This window comes from Lethenteron reissneri, chromosome 45 (genome assembly GCF_015708825.2).
Source record: "Lethenteron reissneri isolate LAM-NWPU_2019-01 chromosome 45, ASM1570882v1, whole genome shotgun sequence".
Lineage (NCBI taxonomy): Eukaryota > Metazoa > Chordata > Hyperoartia > Petromyzontiformes > Petromyzontidae > Lethenteron > Lethenteron reissneri.
The window spans coordinates 7,011,577-7,030,978 of record NC_083823.1 but is presented as its reverse complement, the minus strand read 5'-3'; the positions used below and the strand labels follow the sequence as shown (position 1 = coordinate 7,030,978).

Genomic DNA, 19,402 nt, shown 5'->3' with positions numbered 1-19,402 from the left:
TGGCACACCTCCGGTGGCTGGGCCATCTCACATTAACACGCTAATCTCTCACATTCACATACAAATTCCTTCTATAGCTCCGCCCACTTACCCTTGGGTTGGGCCCACTAAAATCTTATAAACCTCTCGTTGCAGCAGCTCTTTCTCCTACGTCAGCAGTTCCCCTGCTGTGTTTGTTTCACCTGATGACGATTGCTTGTGTTGCGATCGAAACGTCGTGATCTGTTATTTTTTCTACGTACGTGACTTTACCGAAAGAACCAAAGAGTATGGATTCCTGCAGTTACAAAAGCTTCAATACAAGATTGTTATTTGGAGTTTGCATGTTCTCCCCTTGGTGGCGTGGATTTTTCTCCAGGTCCTCCGGTTTTCCCTCCACATTTAGAAACCTGCGTTTAGGGTATTTGGCTGCAATACATTTTCACGTGATAAACCACTTCGCTATCATCTGTGGCCAGGTCGCTTCTGAAAAAGTGCTATAAAACTCAGCGGGCCTTACCTGCCAAAATAAAAATAGTTTAGTTTAGAGTGGGCAGAGTGATATCTAAGATTTCACCTTGGTGACCTATCTGACGAATGGGTGGCATTCTTTCAATTGTAGAGGATGCATGTTTTGGCCAATAACGGTGTGAAATGTTTAACGTGGCACTAGAAGTAAGATTGGTGTAAAAAAAACATCAAGTTTTTAATTGAAGAAACAAAAACTATCTTGCTCCATCCCATGAGTACTCAGATATAATTTTAGATAAGGTAGATTTTTCCCCAATGCATTCTCAAATTATATTTTCTTGGGGTTTCTTGATTAAAAAAAACATAAATGTAACATTATTGTACGATTAACATAGTTTACAGGCATGTGTATAGTTCATTGGTATATTGAGGTCACCCTTGAAAAAGAGGCAATGTTTCATGTCTCTGAGTTTGTTTAACCCCCTGGTTAATGGTAGAGGATATAACAAAAACATCCATCAATCCACTGCTGGATGAAGAAACTCCCATGCTGTATCGGTCACGGGAGTTGTTTGGTCACACAAGTTGGTGTGGACGGATGAAAGGTGTTGATCACAATACAACACAAACGTTTGTGTGTGGGGAAAAAAAAACGTTTGTGTTGTGATCAAAACGTCGTAGTTTTTTGTTTATTTCATTTTTATTCATTTGAACCTATCGACGTGACTTTACCGAAAGACACTAAGAATATTAATTCCTGCAGTCACGAAAGCTTTCAGTCAAGATTTGGTTAAGCTATCGCTCGCCACTTATGTTGGCCGTGGCCTGGAATCGAACTCAGGTTCACCGTGCTCATATCGCAACGCGCTAACCACTGCGCCATTGTCACTCCACCATGCAGTCGTGACCTGCGTTTAGCTCCGAGCCGTTACGAACAGTTAAATCACAATTGCATTGGAAAAAAAAAAGCCTCCATCTAGGCTCTGTGCTTCATTAATTAAACTGCCGACAAAGCTGGTAACTCAATACCCAATACAGCCACACACAACTGCTTGCCCACCCCACTCAGCGGTGCAATGGCTGCATGGAGCAGTGGGGATGTTTAGTGGGAGCACTGCTCACCAACCTCAAGCTCCAAAACCGTTATTCCTCAGCCAAGGTCATTTCCAGATTGGAAACAATTTTTTCGGAAACTTGTTCGTAAGTTGAAAAAAAATTATTTCTCCCCCCCCCCCCCTCGAGCTGGTCAGCTGGCTCAGCGGAGAAGCAAGCGGACCACAATCGGAAGGCCGCGAGTTAAAATCCTGGTTAGTGGATGGCTCGGCCATATCAGCCTTCCGGCGTGGATAAAATATGTTTCACATTGTGGGGAAGTCAACAGCAGTTGTGGGACGATGTATACCCTGTGCAGTACTACCCCGGTTTACGCCGGGCATGTGTTCCCTGAAAGGTGCGAAGACGAATATCGAAATTAAGTAAAAAGCGAGGAGTTGAGGCAATTCAGGTAGTGGTGGTGATAATAAAGTGACGAGGTATTTGCGAAACCACGTAGAAGGGGGAGATGCAATTCGGGGTATTACTGCGCTGCAAATAAAAAACATTTTGGGGGGGGACCCTTAAAAAACAACAGATCTCTATAGCGAATAAAAAAATTAAATTGCACGCCCCAAGCTAAAAAAATGTACAGCGTGCAAGGCAATGCTGATTTGTTAGCGGAGTCTCCACGCCGTACGGAAACATCACTTGCCAGACAATCCCAGTACATTACTATATTTGTACAGTAACTATTGCAGTATTGGATTGCGCATTCCATAATTGGCTTGTGATTTAGGGTGGTTTCAGTCGTGCTCTTTTGCCCTTTTCTTTCATACTGATTTTTAAATTTCTACAATATGAAATACAATGTAAATCACATTATGAGCTGTAAATGGGTACATTTTGGTCTTCACAGAAATCACGGGGGTTTTCACGACCAAAATGGAAAAATCTTACTGGGAAACATCGCCTTTGACCCAACGCGATGCTTCGAGGGCACGCTTTGCACCACACACACGCACGCTCACACAAAAACGTCAGGTGCGCCGGGATTTGTAACGGCGCTGTGACGAGCACGACAAACTGTGGACGTCGTGAGAACGACTCAGTTCGACGAAGGGTGGCGGGGATCAGACGCGGCGTTGTGAGCGACCGTCAGTTGCGGGGGTGATGGCGCAGCGGTAGCCACCGATGAATCGGTGGAAGCTCCCTGGCGGCAGCTGTAGTCCCACGTCAGCTCCTCGCCCGCGCGCACGAACCTGGGGCGGCACACGTCGCGTTACCCGGTGACGTCGCGAACGGACGTCACCGCACGGCGCGGACGTCACTCGAGCACAATGCTGCCAGCTGCCGTCGGAGCGGTAGTACAGTGGTGAGCTATGTGGGGGATTAATCTTCTTGGTTCTTTCGGTAAAGTCACGTAGAAGGGAAGTAATAAAATAATAAAAATAAAACATAATAAAATAATTCTCACTAATAATTCGTGAGAATTATTTTATTATGTTTTATTTAAATTAATTTTAAATTTTATTTTTATTATTTTATTATTTCCCTTTTACGTGACTTTACCGAAAGAACCAAGAAGATGAATCCCTGCAGTCACGAAAGCTTTAAATCGAACTATGTGGGGGATCTTTGTCGTGCGTGTCACGGTACCTCGATCATACCTCACGGAATCTGATCACTAATGAAACCACGTTGAGCTCATGCCACAGTGTCTGATCGTACATTAAAGCACCTGATTGCATCTCGCTGTGACACAGCACCTGGCTAATATCAGCATCTGACTGTCAATTACAGCAGTTGAACCTCACGTGACAGCACTTGATCAAACGTCACATCACCTGATTGTACATCAGAGCAGTTGAACAGGCATCACTCCGCATGATCGTACATCGAAACACCTGAGCATGTTAGAGCATCTGACTTCACGTCAGTATCCGATGTGACATGCGATATCACAGTACCTGAACGCAAGCAAATACATGTCACAACACAAAGCGCCTCCGCTTGCTAACACGCAGTTCAACTCTGGTCATCCACGCAGCAGCGGCTTCTGGCTAACCATTGAACAAAGACGATCACTGCATGGAGTGCTTTCAGATGCGCTTCTGCGGCCGTCTGGAATGCTCTTCCTTCCGATATTGGGAAGCCACTGGAGCCGTGCACTTTTAAATCTGAATTGAAAATTATTTCTTTAGAACAGTTTTTTGTGTTTAGTTTGTTGTACTTCTGCACTGCACCTCCGATTAGCACGGTTGGTTACGTACAGTGCGAAAGAAGTTCAATCATAAATACAACTCCAAATGGACAGGCGAGTCAACGAGTTTAACACGTAGGCTTTCGTGACCCATATTAAAGGCTTTTTGGGTTAGATTGTGTAAATATAAATGTGTCACACCACCCGACACAGTCAACTAGTAAGATTTGTCATGTTAACAAAACGTGCCTATTAGTTACCACTTCAGCACACTCGGTGTTTAGGGAGAGTAAACGCACGAGATTTGCAATCTGAGTACGCCGTTTCGCTGGCGATTACAACCAGCGTCAGTCATCGGGCGATTCGTCAGAATTGTGAAAAATGTCTTCCCGTGTAGGTCACCGAGCAAACGCGAACGTTCAACAAGACCACCGGGGCTCGCTTGACACCACCACGCACCGACATTGAACGCAGCTGCGCTCGCCAAGACACCGACACACGGCGGCTCGGGCTCGTTGACGCGCCGTTGGGAACCGCTGGGAACCGCCGCCACGCTCTGCGCTCGCTAAGACACCGACACACGGCGGTATGGGCTCGTTGACGCGCCGTTGGGAGCCGCCGCCGCCGCCGCCACTCTCTGCGCTCACCTGTGGGTAAAGAGCGCGAGCCAGGGGAACCGCGGGTCGTGCGTGTCCACAAACACCTCCTGGATGAACATGTTGGGGCTGGAGCTGTGCTGTGAGCCCGACCGGCAAGTCCCAACACACGCGCGCGCACACGGAAAGAGACATAAATACTGACATTGATTTGGCGCTTAAGTGGCGATGTATCCCACAGCAGTCTTGCGTTGAGGACAGTTCCCAGCTCCGAAACTGGCTCCAGGTCATGCTCTCAGATCTCATCCTTAACCTTTGCCTTGAGGTCCTAAGGACACTGCTTGTTTCAAACTGGTCACGTGTAATTAAGATGGAAAATGTTCATGCATTGCCTCTGTCCAACTGACTGTAGCGGGGAGGAGGTCATGATAACTCTCGTAACGATGAACCATCAACTCTAAACATTAGCGTAAAGTTCTGTTGCTACTCGGGACGTAGCCTTGAGTAAACCGGGCAAATCCATCAAAGGGATGCTCTAAAACCTTGATAACCAGCGCTGAAACGGTTATCCCAAAAACGATGACGCGACACCATCTCGCGACGTCACGGCCGGCCTTGACGCTCGCCTCGACATTAAAATGCTCCGAGCCTCAGCCTCGGCTTGGCCTCGTGGGTCTCGGCGGCATTTGAATCCAAGTTTTCACCGCGACTTCGGAATTCGCTCTGCAACGTCATCTTCCTAGCGGGGCTCTTTGTCCGGGGCAACCTGAGAGACAGCCGAGACGAGCGGCCGGCCTGCGCCGCGTACTCACGTTCATGAACCTCCCCACGCTCCCCTCCCTCGTGTCCAGCTGATATGCAAAATGCTCTCCCTCCGACTCGGAGCTCAGACTCTCTGCGGGGAAAACGGAACACTCGGATCAGTTTTTCACCGATATCCGCCAATCCGGTGTGACATTCAATAAACTGTCCGGAAAAGCAATATGCACCCCAGAATTGTACCCAGTGCCGAGGTCGCAAATGGGTTTTGATTCCTTACCCGTACCCGGCCGCACCAGGGTCGCAAACGGGTACCCGTACCCAGCCGGGTACGGGTACGGGTTACCCGTACCCTACCCGTACCCGTACCCTACCCGATACCCGGCCGGATACGGGTAGCCGGGTATCGGGTAGGGTACGGGTATCAGGTACCCGATTGCGACCTCTAACCCAGTGTGCAATTATTTGGTGCTACTGCATTGGCAGTCGTGCACAAGGATCTGCTGCCCTCTATTGCCCACCAAGTAGCCTTGCAGCCCGATGCCAAACTGTGTGTGCACAGTGGTCGCCTATGCAAACATCCAGACTGAACCTTGCTTAGTTTGCGTCATGTGATCACATTGAGCACCTTCCAGTTGAGTTGGTCATAGAAACTAAAACTAAACAATTTTTTATTTTACCAGGTAAGGCCCACCGAGCCATACAGCTCTTTTTTAGAAGCGACCTGGCCACAAATGATAGCTCAATTAAGTGGCTTATCACGTGGACATTAATAGCAGCCAAATACTCTAAACCCATGTTTCTCAATGTGGAGGGAAAACCTGGAGGACCCGGAAAAAAAATTCACGCGACCACGGAGAGAACACGCAAATTCAAAATATGCAAGCGTCAGGGTTGGTATCTAATCCCCGACTTCCTGTATACCAGGCAAGGTAGTTAACACCTCGACACTGCGGCGCCCCAAGCAACACAATTGCCCACGGCACACAATTTACATTGCCATAGCATCTGCGGCCACATTCAAGAGCGCCGTCCAGAAAGAGTGGACAAATCTAGAATTTTGAGACAAAGAGGCAGCCAGTTAAAGGCGGAGAAGAAGAGGAACATACTCTTAGTTTTTTCGGTAAAGTCACATAGGCAAAAAATTTAATGAAAATTTTAATTTCATTTTTTTTTATTTCATTTTTTACCTATGTGACTTTACCGAAAGAACTAAGAGTATGAATCCTTGCAGTCACGAAAGCTTCAAATCTAGAATTAAGAAGAGGAACGTCTTGAGCCTGGACTTGGAACAGAGTCGTGGAGTCGACAGCACGGGCAGCCGAGTGAAGGCAGTTGCGGACCACGAGCAGCGAACAGAATGAGCTACTTCCCCTACTGAGAGAAAGTCGACTTGGGGCATCAACAGAAGCCAGCGAGACCGAAGCCTCGGAACCCGGAGTGCCGTGCACCTTCCCGTCTCACCTCGGCATCCCTTGGAAGATGACACCGCAACTCCCAAGATCCTTCTAACACCGAGGCCAGCCACTCCACGTCCAGGCATTGCTGTGGCCACACACACGTATACAGGACAGGTAAATTTCGATTTAAAGCTTTCGTGACTGCAGGGATTCATCTTCTTGGTTCTTTCGGTAAAGTCACGTAGAAGGGAAGTAATGAAATAATAAAAATAATTCTCACGACGTTTCGGCCACAACGCAGGACGGCTGCTTGCGTTGTGGCCGAAACGTCGTGAGAATTATTTTTATTTTTATTATTTTATTACTTCCCTTCTACGTGACTTTACCGAAAGAACCAAGAAGATACAGGACAGGTACTTGCGTACAAGTAGAACCCCCTTTTTTTGGTTACCACAGCCGACTCTCTGTGTTGCATTACATTACATTTCCAAAAGATTTGCTAAATTTCGTTTTCTCAAACTATTTCTCTCTCTAAAATTTAGCAGGCTATCATAGGGCCATTCGATCTTCCTTCCCTCGGTCGCTTCGGGGTGAATTCATTGACATGCTAATTCCTCTGCTCCAGCAGCTGCCCCAGCAGACCCACCTCTCTCTCTCTGCCCCCCCCTCTCTATTTAAGGCCACGACACAGAGGCATTGGGTCTCTGTGTGTCTATGTTGTGTGTCTCTCTCTGTGTGTCTCTGTGTTGTCTCTCTCTGCTTGTGTGTCTGTCTGTGTGTCTATGTTGTGTGTCTCTCTCTGTGTGTCTATGTTGTGTCTCTCTCTGTGTGTCTCTGTGTTGTCTCTCTCTCTGCTTGTGTGTCTGTCTGTGTGTCTATGTTGTGTGTCTCTCTCTCTGTGTGTCTATGTTGTGTGTCTCTCTCTGTGTGTCTCTGTGTTGTCTCTCTCTGCTTGTGTGTCTGTGTGTCTATGTTATGTGTCTCTCTCTGTGTGTTTATGTTGTGTGTCTTTCTCTGTGTGTCTCTGTGTTGTCTCTCTCTGCTTGTGTGTCTGTCTGTGTGTCTATGTTGTGTGTCTCGCTCTGTGTGTCTCTGTGTTGTCTCTCTCTGCTTGTGTCTCTGTATTGTTTCTCTCTGCTTTTGTGTCTGTCTATGTTGTGTGTCTCTCTCCACGTGTCTATGTTGTGTGTCTCTCTCTCTGTGTGTCTCTGTGTTGTCTCTCTCTGCTTGTGTATCTGTCTGTGTCTATGTTGTGTGTCTCTCTCTGTGTGTCTCTGTGTGTGTCTCTCTCTACTTGTGTGTCTGTCTGTGTGTGTCGATGTTGTGTGTCTGTCTGTGTGTCTCCGTGTCTGTGTTTCGTCTCTCTCTCAAATGTAGTTCTACCTGATGACGGTTGCTTGTGTTGCAACCGAAACGTCGTACTCTATTACTTAATTGATTTTCTTTCTACGTGACTTTACCGAAAGAACCAAAGAGTATCGTTGGGGTTAAGAGTGGGGGCGGCACGTGCCTGCTTTGCATACCGGTAAAAAAAAAAGTGGACGGTAAAACATCATAGCGACGACGATGATAATCATCTATTTATATAAAAGTGAGTAGTTTCGTGCGTATATGCGTGTCACACGGTACCCGCCGCCAAAATGTAGCACTGTTTCATTCCGGCCTGTTGCTTGGCCAAAATAAAATGTACAATCGGCGATGTCAACACAAATTGATCGCAACACAAGCGTTCGTCATCAGGAAGAGGGGTGCTTGTGTTGCGATCGAAACGTCGTAGTTTATAGTTATTTTTTTTGTTATTTTCTTTGAACCTATATACGTGAATTTACCGAAAGACCCAAAGAATATCTATACGATTCATCACCTACGTGACTTTGATTCGACCGCAGACACTTATTATCTTCTTAAAATAACCTCACTATTTACTGGACAGAGCTCAGCTGTAGCACATGGTGAGGGTATGTAACAACATTACACACACGTGTGCTATATCTGAGCTGTATACCTGGAGATAGTGTGACGTGTAATGTTATGAACAAGCTCATCCCTTTGGTCCGGATAGTAATTAAAAAGGATTACAAGTACAACGATGGAGATGCGTTACGACGACCCCATCGTAAGTCGAAAATATCGTAAGTCGAAGATGGCCTAGCCTACCCAGGAGTCTTACAGAATGGTGATAATTTAGCAAAACAGAGAAATTTACAGTACCGTACTGTATAAACTATATACTGTATGTATTTATTAATTACAATACTGTATTGTACAGTAAAATGTAAGTAAAAAACAAGGTAAATTCTTAGCCTACCTATATAAACTGTAATTTAATAGAAAGGCGGGAGATGCGTACATCCCGGCAGCGTCCCAACGTACAGTATCGAACCTCGTACGCTGCTGCGTTTGCCTGCTGCGCGAAATTTAAAATATTTAACAATTTTGTCGTATCGTTATCGCCATCGTAAGATCTAAATATTGTAAGTCGGACCATCGTAACTCGGGGACTATCAATATATATGAATTGCATTCGCGTATATAAGTATTGTTTACTGAATATTGTATTGTACTTTAGAAACGTCATGAATTTAAATAAGAGTCAATTTATTTACATCGCACTGCACGCGCACACACAATTATTGCACGTGTACTGCGCTTTTGTTAATCCACTGCTGGATGAGGGCCTGCCCGTGCCTCGGGGGGTTATTTGACCGTACTTTACCACGCTGGGCAGCACAGGTCCTTGAAGGAGCGGTCAATAATGGATATTTTTTCACTGCCCTCTGCTGACAACGCAACCCCACAGCAGCCTTAAGCACAGTGGTCACCTGTCCCAGCACGATCCAGGCTATATCGCCTGCTTACCTTCGGAGATCGAGGACATTTAAGGATGATTTTTTGGTCATCTGCCATTTCGTTCACAATAACATCACTGTTACATTGTTTTTATAGCTTTATTTTGGTGATTTCGAAAACGTTTTGGTTTAGCCATATTTGTTTGTTGTAGTACAGAGTTATACTGATAACTGTAATCTAAATTGTCTATTGGTTGTTATTGTTTGACTTGCATCCCACTGGGATTTTTGCACACAGCGTTGATATACGGTGCATTTTCTGGAAGACTTTGCTGTTTTCTCCTGGATTTTTCTGTGTCACTTTAAGATGTTTCTTGTTCATGTTTTTGTTTTGTATCGGTTGCACCCGCATGGCTCATAGGGCTACACCTAATACATGAACTGAACTGAACATTTAATAAACGGTCCTGCCGTTGATTTTTTCGTCAGGGCACTCAGGTTGATGATCCCCGGATGTTTTTCTCTAATAGTGAAACGTGGGGTACTTCAACACGAGCTCGACTAAGAGCAACAGATAATGAGCAATGTCTCATTCTAGCAAAGTGGCAGCTATTGGCATAACCATCGAGTGTGTGCAGGCGGTGCAACTGCATCGGGGACCACGGGGCAGGATGGGTCCCAGCCCAGGCCGACCACGTTACGTAACGGCGTCGTGCGTACGTGTGCGCGCGCACGTCTGGATATGCGCACCCTCTGCTGCTGCTCCTGCGACGTCGTGACCACCGTCTTTGGGTGACGCCGATTCCTGCCGCGTCGCGTGACTCTCCTCCATGACCCCTGCATGCGCCGAGCCGGGGCATCGAACAGCGCTGAGCGTCCAACACTTGAGCAGCGGAAGCAAGTTGATCAACGAGTCGGGCATTCATCCCACGTCGCTCCATTCACAAGACGCCGGCATTATTCTGCGCAGGCCTCGTGTTCTAAAATGGCGACTCGCATTCTCAGTGCTATTCACGACATCATCACGATCATGAGCTATCCACTGCTACACAGTCCTCCCCGTGACATCGCCAATCACGAACCGCGAGTTGATCTCATCGCCATCTCTGCTCGCGGACGCCAGCCTCTGGCATGTCCCTCTCTCCCGCTGCCGCTCCGCTCCGTCGTGAAGTCTCGCCCACTGCCCTTCGACCCTTTTTCCGCGACGTGTCCTGCCCAAGGCTGCTGACAAAAACCACGACCGCGCGCGACGCACGAGTCACCGTTCCTCACCGGCGTGGACGCACACGAAGGCGCCGACGTCCAGATCGTCTACGCAGCGCACGCCCCACCCGCCCGGCGACCTCGTGCGGAACACCTGCAGCCTCACGCGGAGCCCGTCGCCAACCACGCGGTTCTCACACGGCCACCGCCACGCCTCCTCTGTGGCCTCCTCCTCCACCTCCATCGGCTCTGCGTTGACGCCAGTTTCAACGCCGGCTGCGCTCGCTGCCTCTGCTGCCAAGGCCGCTCGTCCCCTCCTGCTGCAAGCGCAACGCGCGTTGCACTCGTAGATCCTGTGGTGGCGAGAGGTTGCGACGTCAGGAGGGAGGCGGGGTGAGCGACAGAAGAGGCGACGTACGTATGTATTTTGAACTTGTCACGTAAACAGAACGTGGCCAATTCGTCACTAGTACAGCACACCGGTGTGTTGGAGAACCAAGCCACAACATTTACAAACCGAGTACGACGTTTCGCCAGTAATTACAACCAGCTTCATCAGGCGACAGCCAGATTTGTGGAGAAGTGTCTACGCCTCTATATAAGGAATGAAACAGTAAGACTTTTGAACTTATTTCGCACATAACGTAGCCAACCGTGCTAATCGGAGGTGCGGCGAGGGGTGTAACGTTGCCATTGGTACGCCCATTATTAAAGGCAAAAGCTCAACCCTGCAATTCCTTGCTCATGTGACTACTAACAGAGAGGCCTCCACTAGAGGTAGTTCTACAGAGCTTCCCGAAAGGGGAAGTTTGGCCTACTCTTCCACGCCGGTTGGACGTCTCGGATGAGGTTGGAGCCGCAACACTTCACCCCACCACACGCTACCTGCTGATCCACTAACTACGGTGAACCCATCTATACTGCTGGGCGGACAGAGGTGGGTGGGGGGGGATTTAATAAAAACATGCACCACCGTTCAGCAGCCGCGCCGGGAGATCGAACCAGCGACCTCTTGATTGCAAGTCTGGTGTGCTAGATGATGCCATTATCACGTGTGGAATAAATTGGGGGGAAAAAAAGGGCACTGAATTATTGTTTGTTAAGTTTGAGTTTAAGTCTAGGTTTTAGTGTGAGCGGGCGGGTGAGCGAGCAGGCGGGTGAGCGAGTGAGTGGGCGAGTGGGCGGGCGAGTGGGCGGGCGAGTGGGCGAGTGGGTGGGCGGACGAGCGGGCGAGTGGGTGGGCGGGCGAGTGGGCGTGCGAGTGGGCGGGCGGGCGAGTGGGCGGGTGAGTGGGCGAGTGGGTGGGCGGACGAGTGGGCGAGTGGGTGGGTGGGCGAGTGGGTGGGCAGGCGGGTGGGCAGGTTACCCAGAGGGAACTTTGCCCAGCAGACGTCCGTGGACGTAGCCCGTGGAGCTCCCTCCCTCCAAGGCGACGCTGGCAGTCAGTCTCCGGCAGGCACACCTCTCCCTGAGCGCAACCACCAACAGCGGGACCACCACACAGAGACGCGCACAGATTACATCAATCAACATTGCATTCTTATCTTGTTTGAATTCACGTAGTGTCTTGGCGAAGGCGCTGGACAAAGAATGAGCTATTTTTACGGCAGAAAGGGGTCGATGAGACCAGTTGATGAGAAGGACGGTAGTACACGAATGTGATGATGCGTGAAATAAACGATGGTGAAAGTGACAATGGGTGGTTGACGATGAGCGAGCGTGAAGAATGGTTAAGGAAGTCGGGAGGAGGGATGGGGAAGAGGCATTTGGGTAAAAGAGGGAAAATCGGTGAGTCTTAAAAAACAAAAAATGGGCAGTGACGCGAATCGTTGTTTTATGTGTACCTCTCCCTTCCCAAGTTGCTTCCGTAGTTATTTACGTTATTTGACTGTGCATAGCTTGTAAGCCGAAAAAGTATGCGTGTGTCGTATACGTGTCATTACGTGTTGGCTAAGCGCGTGTCATTGACACCGTGGACACCCTTGAGGGATTAGCGAAGTGAAGGATTCTAAGAGAAAAAACGCCGATGCACTGAGCAGTGAGCTAACAAAAAGGGCTGTACGTGTACACTCCAATAATTGTAATTATGGCTGGCTCGGTGGCTTAGTATGTATGTTGAACTTATTTCGCACCATAAGTAGCCAACTGCGATAATCGTAGGTGGGGGCGGGGAAGAACAAACACAAAAATCACTTCTAAAGAAATGAGTTTTCAATTTAAATTTAGACTTTGTAATCGAGTGAGCGGCTTCACAGTAAGAAGGTCGCAAATTAAAATCCTGGTGGAGGGGTTGACTCAGCCCATCATCGCTCCGGGGCTACTAAAATAGGTACCACTGTGTGGGGATGTCAACAGCGGTTGTTCTACAAGTAAGTTCTCCACCACGGGCTCAGGGCCGCTCACAGTAAGTGAGCACCGCCTCAACGCTCACTTGAGCGATCATCGCTTTTTGACCTCAACAATGACGACCGCTACATTGTTACAACACTCACGCGTCTCCGCAGTCGTCCGCGCAGTCGCAGCTGACGCAGAAGCGGTGCCCCTGCCCGGACACCGAGCCACAGGACGGGCGCCAGCGGTACAGGAAAGGCTCGGGCGCGTCAAGCCCCAGCGAGTTCACGCAAGGCACCGCAACATGCTTCTCGCTGCCCGCCGACAGGTCCTCCACCAGCAGCTGGGGCAGCCCCGTGCCGGGAGGCAGAAGGCGCAGGGCGGCCGGGCAGCAGCCGGGCCCGGCGCCATTGTCGGTGGGCAGCAGCGCCGGGTTGGGCTCGGAGGACACGCCGACGGACGGGTTGAAGGAGAAGAGGCGTGCGCAGAGGAAGCGGCGCCATCCCGAGTCCGTCAGGAAGCGGCGCGCCTCATCCGCGGAGCTAAGCAGCCTCCCGCAGGGCGCGCGGTAACACACCTGGCGCACGGACGCACGCGTGTGCGTGTGTTAGCTAAACCCATTCTGAGACGTCTGCAAGTTGCAGGGTGGGTCTCGTTCACCGCGGAATCTCGCAACGTGCAAGTGGTTCGCGTTCAATTTATTCAGAGAGGCGTAGTGCTGCTGTTTTTAAAGATATTGTACTCACCGCAGAGAACTGTAGCGACACGACCGCACTCTATGATGGTTCATACCAAACTGTGCGACGCCCTCCCAATTCGGAATAAAAAACGATGTGCATGTACGTCACCGGAATGGGAAAGGGTTAAAACAGGAACTGGTCAATTTGCCCTAACAGCTCTCGGTCGGCTTCCGTCCCGGCAACTGAACACTCCCCGTGGACAAACAAATGAACGAGCGAGGAGAGCGACACATCATCCGCGTATGTGCACCATCTCAGCTGAACTCGAACTCGTCTTCCGAACGAGGCACCTGCGAGGTGGAGGCCAGGCGCTGGAAGCCGTGCAGCAGGGGAACGCGCAGCGGGTTGGTCCAGCGCGGCACGTCATAGCACAGCGACGGGGGGCACGGCGCCGCGCAGCACCGCACGTCGCACCGCCGGTGCGAGCCGCGACGTGACGACGTCGTCGTCGATGGCGACGACGACGCGGAGGACGACGTGGCCCCTCGCGCGTCGCCCCGAGCCGGCGGGACTTCAGCGCTCGCCAGCAGCTGCAGGCGCCGCCCCTCCTCCTCCAGGCGCCAGCGCCGCTCGGCCCAGTCTATGCCGGCACCACCGACGACGACGCGGACGGGGGAACCGAACAAGTGTGGGCTGGGCATGGCCCAAGACTTCACGTCGAGCGGCCCACGGGCCACACTAGGGCCAACCGCTTCGATCTATTTATCCGTCATTGCAAGCACCTCAACTGGACTAATCGGGCACCGGAATACTGTCTAGCGGGTAACAACACCGTGTTTCTAATTTTAGCGTGCCCCGTCACTTCTGCCACTGCAAAGATCTACCCCAAGAAATCGGGAGTTGGCTGGATTTGTTCTGATTTGCCAGCGCAGATCATGGCACTTTGCCGCGGACCCTCAAATCCAAAGTCTGCAGCTGTTCACCCTTTTCAAGCTCTTATTTGCCGCAGCCCCTTAAGGGTCTGTCGACCGCCAGATGACATGCTCTGTCATGTGTTGAACATCTTAACAATAACTTAAAATATTCAATCTTGAATTGAAGCTTTCGTGACTGCAGGAATCCATACTCTTTGGTTCTTTCGGTAAAGTCAGGTAGGTATAAAATAAAATAAATTACGACGTTTCGGACGCAGCACGAGCCATGATAACTCCACTGCTGGATGAAGACGTCATCAAGCCGGTGCCACTGTTCACGGTCCTGCGATTGAACAATCCGCCCAACACCCGCACGTGAGCCGATACCAATGCTCCATCTCTACGGGGAACGGGCAAGTTGACTTAATGCACATTCGGGAAGAAAATCCAATCGTGTGAAATTTATTATAATTTTCTTTTCCAAAAGAGACGACACCCAACCCCACCCCCCCCACCGACACTTGTGAACCGAGCGGCGAGTGAAGAAGGCCGTGTACCTCGCCTCAGGGTGGACAGGATCATGTCATACTTCCCCATGACGGTGATCATCGAGAAGGACTGCACGAGCGCTGTCACGCAGACACAAACACGCACGCCAACACAGCCATGAACACATGCCGCTTAGACTTGTGTAATGACAGGGTGACACTTGCCGGCCTGAAAAGGTAACTACGGTTATGGCTGCATTACCTAATGCCTTATTATGAAGGGCCGTATCGGTAAAGGTGAAGGGCGGTGTCAGTTGAGAAGCTCCGGGAACCATCCCGAAGGTTCTGGAAAGGGGGCGTCGCCAGAGGTGGAGCTTGGTCGTGCCAGGCAGATGTAAGGAGCACGGCAACCTCTGGTTCGGGGCTGTTAGCGTGGGGTCTGGGTCCTGGTTGAGTCACTGCCGTCGTCATCTCTTTGTCTCCGACCACGCGGCGGTTCTTCTGCGGGACTAGCTCCGTCGCCGCCGCCGCTACACTCGCCAACCAGCCAGCGTGGCGCAGGACGGAGATGGGCTGTGTGTTTGGACAGCCTGGGGTGTAGCCGTGCTACGAAGTGTAATCGCCCCGTGATAAATAAGAAGTCTTCTACTAGACGTGTGTCGGAAGTCGCTCACTACGCTTCCCTGCACGAACGAACAGGCGGTCAGACACACGCGCGTGACCACGATGATGTGGACCGCAGAGCCGACGAGACGTGGCTCCCTATTGGCTGAAGGAGCGCACCCACGGAGAAACTCACCCGCGTGGGTGGAGGGAGACAATTGGCGTCCGACGTACCTCCCGACGCAGGAGAAGGCGAGAGGTCGGAAGGTGCGCGGAGCGAATGGGAGAGACGTTATGGGGTGTGACGAGGGACGGCAGCGGAGTGGAGGTTGGATGGAGATTGAAGAGAGAGGGCGGGACCGGGAGTGAGGGAGAGGAGAATCGGTGAGAGGGCTGGGGGGCAGGAGAGAGAGGAGGGCTCGGGGACGATTTAGACGGTGGAAGTTTTGAGTGAACGCGCTCAGCGGAAGATAATGAAGCTTCTCAAACCCACATCGATTTACCCGACGTGTCGGAGTCAGCAGAGGCAGTGGCGATTGTCAAGTGTTGCACCCGTGAATGAGAGGAGTAATATTTAGCGATTTTTCTTACCTTTCCAAAACTGTGCATTCCTGTCGTTTTTGTTTGCATTGTTCGTTGTAGCTTTTCGACCCACCCGCTAAATAAGCTTCAGAGCTCATCGGATTTCTCCAGGATAAATAAAGATTCTGATAAAGATTCTGGCACGGTACCGTGCGTGTGTGGAGTCAAATCCTGGCTGGGGTCGATAAAATCAGTAGCCGTGTTGTGGGGAAAATCAACAGTGCTTGCTTGTAGAGAGACTCAACCCCAGCCACAGGAATGAGGAATTTCCACCAAAAGGTTCAGGGCTGTACAGATGGAGGTTAGTACCACCTCAACGTCTGCATGGGCAGGAAGCTTCCGTGCGAGAGTAGGCTGTTGCCACCAGCGTTTGCCGCTTATCGGACTTAGACCCATTCGGGGCAGGGATGGAGACAAAAATCCAGAAATCTGGCCCCTTCACAGAAACACGTCGAGCGGTCACCCTGGTTGGTGGCGTTGACGGTCGCGACGTTCCGCTTGAGGTTATCCAGGCCTTGCGAGATGATGTCAAACACCGCCTCCACCTTCCCCATCTCCCTGAGGTGCGACCAGAACCTACGGACGTACTCTGTAACGGCACGCGCAGCCGTGAACTTAGCAGTAGCAATGTGTGCATCCCATGACCACAACAGGTCAGACACAAAATCACGCGAGCACACGGATTGCATATTGCTTTCCAACATGAGCTTGCATTTGGGGAACATGGACCGTGACAATGACACGAAATAGCCGACTCTTTAAAATGACGTCCCGGGATCTTTTACGTCCACTGCGGCACATTTGGAGCGTATTTTATGGTTAAAACATCCACGGTATTAACCAGGACGGCCCACCAGATTTGAACCGCGAGCCTCTGCAACGAGCGGGGAACACATGATGTGTCACCGCGCCTTTATGATGATGATGATGATGAGATTGCACGTGCAGACCTTGCAGGTCTGGTATGGACAACGCAACGGAGTTGGGATCCCACAGAAGGAATAAAACAACGGCGGGCTCCGCTCGCATCACCGGCACTGCCCACGGTGACATCCTTGACCCCATTATGAAACCTCCTTTGCCAGTAGCAAGATATACTCATAGGTCTTTTGCCCTTTTATCTGGCACCAAAACTGACACCTTTATACAAGGGATCATGTTTGCAATAACCACTACACAAGCAGTCAAAATGCAAACAAAAAAGACAACTCTGATAATAAATGCAGTCCTTGAAATTGATTGGTCCACACCCGAGACGGCTTTTCTTAGAGCCGAGTCTCCATTGGTGTTGGACCAGATGACGCCAAAAGGCGTACAACTCAAAAACAGCGCACTATCAGAGTATTGAGAGCTCGGGGTAAGCATTTACATTATGAGACCTCCTTTGCCAGTAGCAAGATATAGCAATAGGTTTTTACCCTTTTATCTGGCACAAAAAAACTGGCACCAAAACTGACACCTTTAAAGGTGTCAGTTTTGGTGCAAGATAAAAGGGTAAAAACCTATTACTATATCCTTGACCCCGTTCAACGAAACAAACAAAAATCTGCAACAGCCTCGTTGCAAAAATACTCTGCTCCCGTAATTCCCACGAGGTATTTCTTTTTCCTTCTCCACTCACCCACGTCCAGTTGTGAGATGTCATGCGCAGGTGCCGACGGGAGGTGCAGCGAAGGGGTGGAAGCATCCCGAAACTCCGGCACAGTCAGAGGCGGTGAAGGAGAGTTCCGGGAAGACCCCGGCGCGATGGTCTGGCGTGGCGTAGGAGGGTCCCGCGGATGCTCGGGCAAGATCGTTGGTGGCGGAGGAGAGTTTCGGGGAGACTCCGGCACATTTGCGGGAGGCGTGGGCGGCGCTTGAGTGTTCTGGCTGGGTGCCGGCACGCTCTGCGTGTTGGTCGACATCGAACCTTTGGCTAAAGCCTGCACTGCTTACCAGGGCAGCCGTAGTAAAAGGGTTCAGGAGCTGATGACGGGGGGAAAAAAAAATCATGCGTAAACACACGCGTGCGTGAAGCTCAAGGTCACAGTGGTCAAAGTGTGGCATAATGCGCTGGTAAGAAACATGTGTAGGGTATAGCAGCATCCCCACCACCACCATTACGAAGAGTGTATCTATGTGTGTTGTGTGGAAAAATGCAAGGAACCGTAAAGAGAGGAAGACTGAACAGAGTAGAGCTTGACGACATAGGAGATTGGTGCCAGAAAGAAGTGGCGCACGACTTAGATGCCACTGCATATTGGCACAAGACGGAGGAAAGTGGAAACACGTGACAGAAAGGGGCAGTGGACACCTGTGGGGCTATCTGCCCATGGACCGTGATGATGATGATGATGAAATATTTATAGATGAGAGGTGTCGAGGGAAAGTGGCCAAAGACGACTCTGGCAAGCAATTTGGGATCCCCAATCAGTCGCTGCTCCACCCCCGGCCCTGGCCATGAAACCCCCGTTGGGGTTCGCTCACCGAATGGCTTGCGACGCTGTCCGTGTCGCTGATGTCACCGGGTTCACTCCCACACTCCGCTGTCGATGAAGCAAAGCGTTCAAGCGTCAACGCACTTCACATATAAAAATAAAAAAATGTGCCTTTTCCCCAGTTTTTTTATAAATCAGTGTCACGGGTGTCGAGGCGATTCGGAATTAATTAAATTCCGAATTTTATTTGACATCACGGAACTGTGGGAACTGAAAAGCACCAATAAAACAAATCGGCTCTGTGTCTGGACTCCAGACACGCGACTTGTATGTAAGAAGTAAGAACATTTAATATTCACACACAAAATAAAGACACACAAAGGGAATCTCGTGAATTATTTAATTCCCCTGCATTCTTGATCTATCGTATGGTGGAGGGCTCACCATTAATGTTTGTACATGTTTGTACATTGATGGTGTTGAGGTTTGCCAATGAGCCAGGGGGCAACTTCAGGAGTAGCATCTCGGTGAACATCTGAAATTCTGCGGGTGGTGGTGCAACTACGTGCGGTCCCTGGCCTCGTCCTAAGCAGTGACTGTTTTGCAGCCGGCATACAGCACAGACCTTCCTGGGTTTCGGTTTTCTTCTCAGGACCTGCATTTTCTGGGCTCTCGGTGGCAAGTGAGCTGCTCATCTGCAGAAACACAGAGTGGATGTATCCAGAGGTAGAGCTCGGAGGTCAGAGTGCTGAGCTGCGACTGTTGAGATGGCGAGTTCTACGTCAGGAAAGCTTCCTGTGACTGAACTGGGGTTTCACTTGTCGTGAGTTGATAGCCTCAGCCCTGCCACGAATGACTGTACAAAATAAGACAACACACTACCTTAGTTTCTGCACTCAATCCGGCTAAATTCCAGCTCTGAGAGTGAGATCATATATGGCAGCCGGCATACAGC

The 19,402-nt window shown here is 50.2% G+C and overlaps 1 protein-coding gene across 3 annotated transcripts in view; it reads right to left on the bottom strand.

Annotated features, from left to right (window-relative positions):
* Window positions 1-6: 6 nt before the first annotated feature.
* Window positions 7-19,402, bottom strand: part of LOC133353941 (histone-lysine N-methyltransferase SETDB2-like) — a 56,669-nt gene continuing 37,273 nt past the window's right edge. Inside the window, exons 1-14 of one of the 3 annotated variants that reach the window (XM_061570463.1) lie at window positions 19,073-19,373; window positions 18,497-18,555; window positions 17,652-17,995; window positions 16,494-16,619; window positions 14,915-14,986; window positions 13,794-14,083; window positions 12,925-13,340; window positions 11,799-11,900; window positions 10,502-10,785; window positions 9,980-10,066; window positions 6,505-6,585; window positions 5,094-5,176; window positions 4,333-4,421; window positions 7-2,744 (exon numbers count right to left, since the gene is read on the bottom strand). In XM_061570463.1, the coding sequence (XP_061426447.1) occupies window positions 2,591-2,744; window positions 4,333-4,421; window positions 5,094-5,176; window positions 6,505-6,585; window positions 9,980-10,066; window positions 10,502-10,785; window positions 11,799-11,900; window positions 12,925-13,340; window positions 13,794-14,083; window positions 14,915-14,986; window positions 16,494-16,619; window positions 17,652-17,934 (2,067 nt within the window). In that variant the 5' untranslated portion in view covers window positions 17,935-17,995; window positions 18,497-18,555; window positions 19,073-19,373 and the 3' untranslated portion in view covers window positions 7-2,590. Of the gene's footprint in view, window positions 2,745-4,332; window positions 4,422-5,093; window positions 5,177-6,504; window positions 6,586-9,979; window positions 10,067-10,501; window positions 10,786-11,798; window positions 11,901-12,924; window positions 13,341-13,793; window positions 14,084-14,914; window positions 14,987-16,493; window positions 16,620-17,651; window positions 17,996-18,496; window positions 18,556-19,072; window positions 19,374-19,402 lie in introns of those variants that run through there. The other 2 variants (XM_061570464.1, XR_009756503.1) reach the window with 2 other exon arrangements.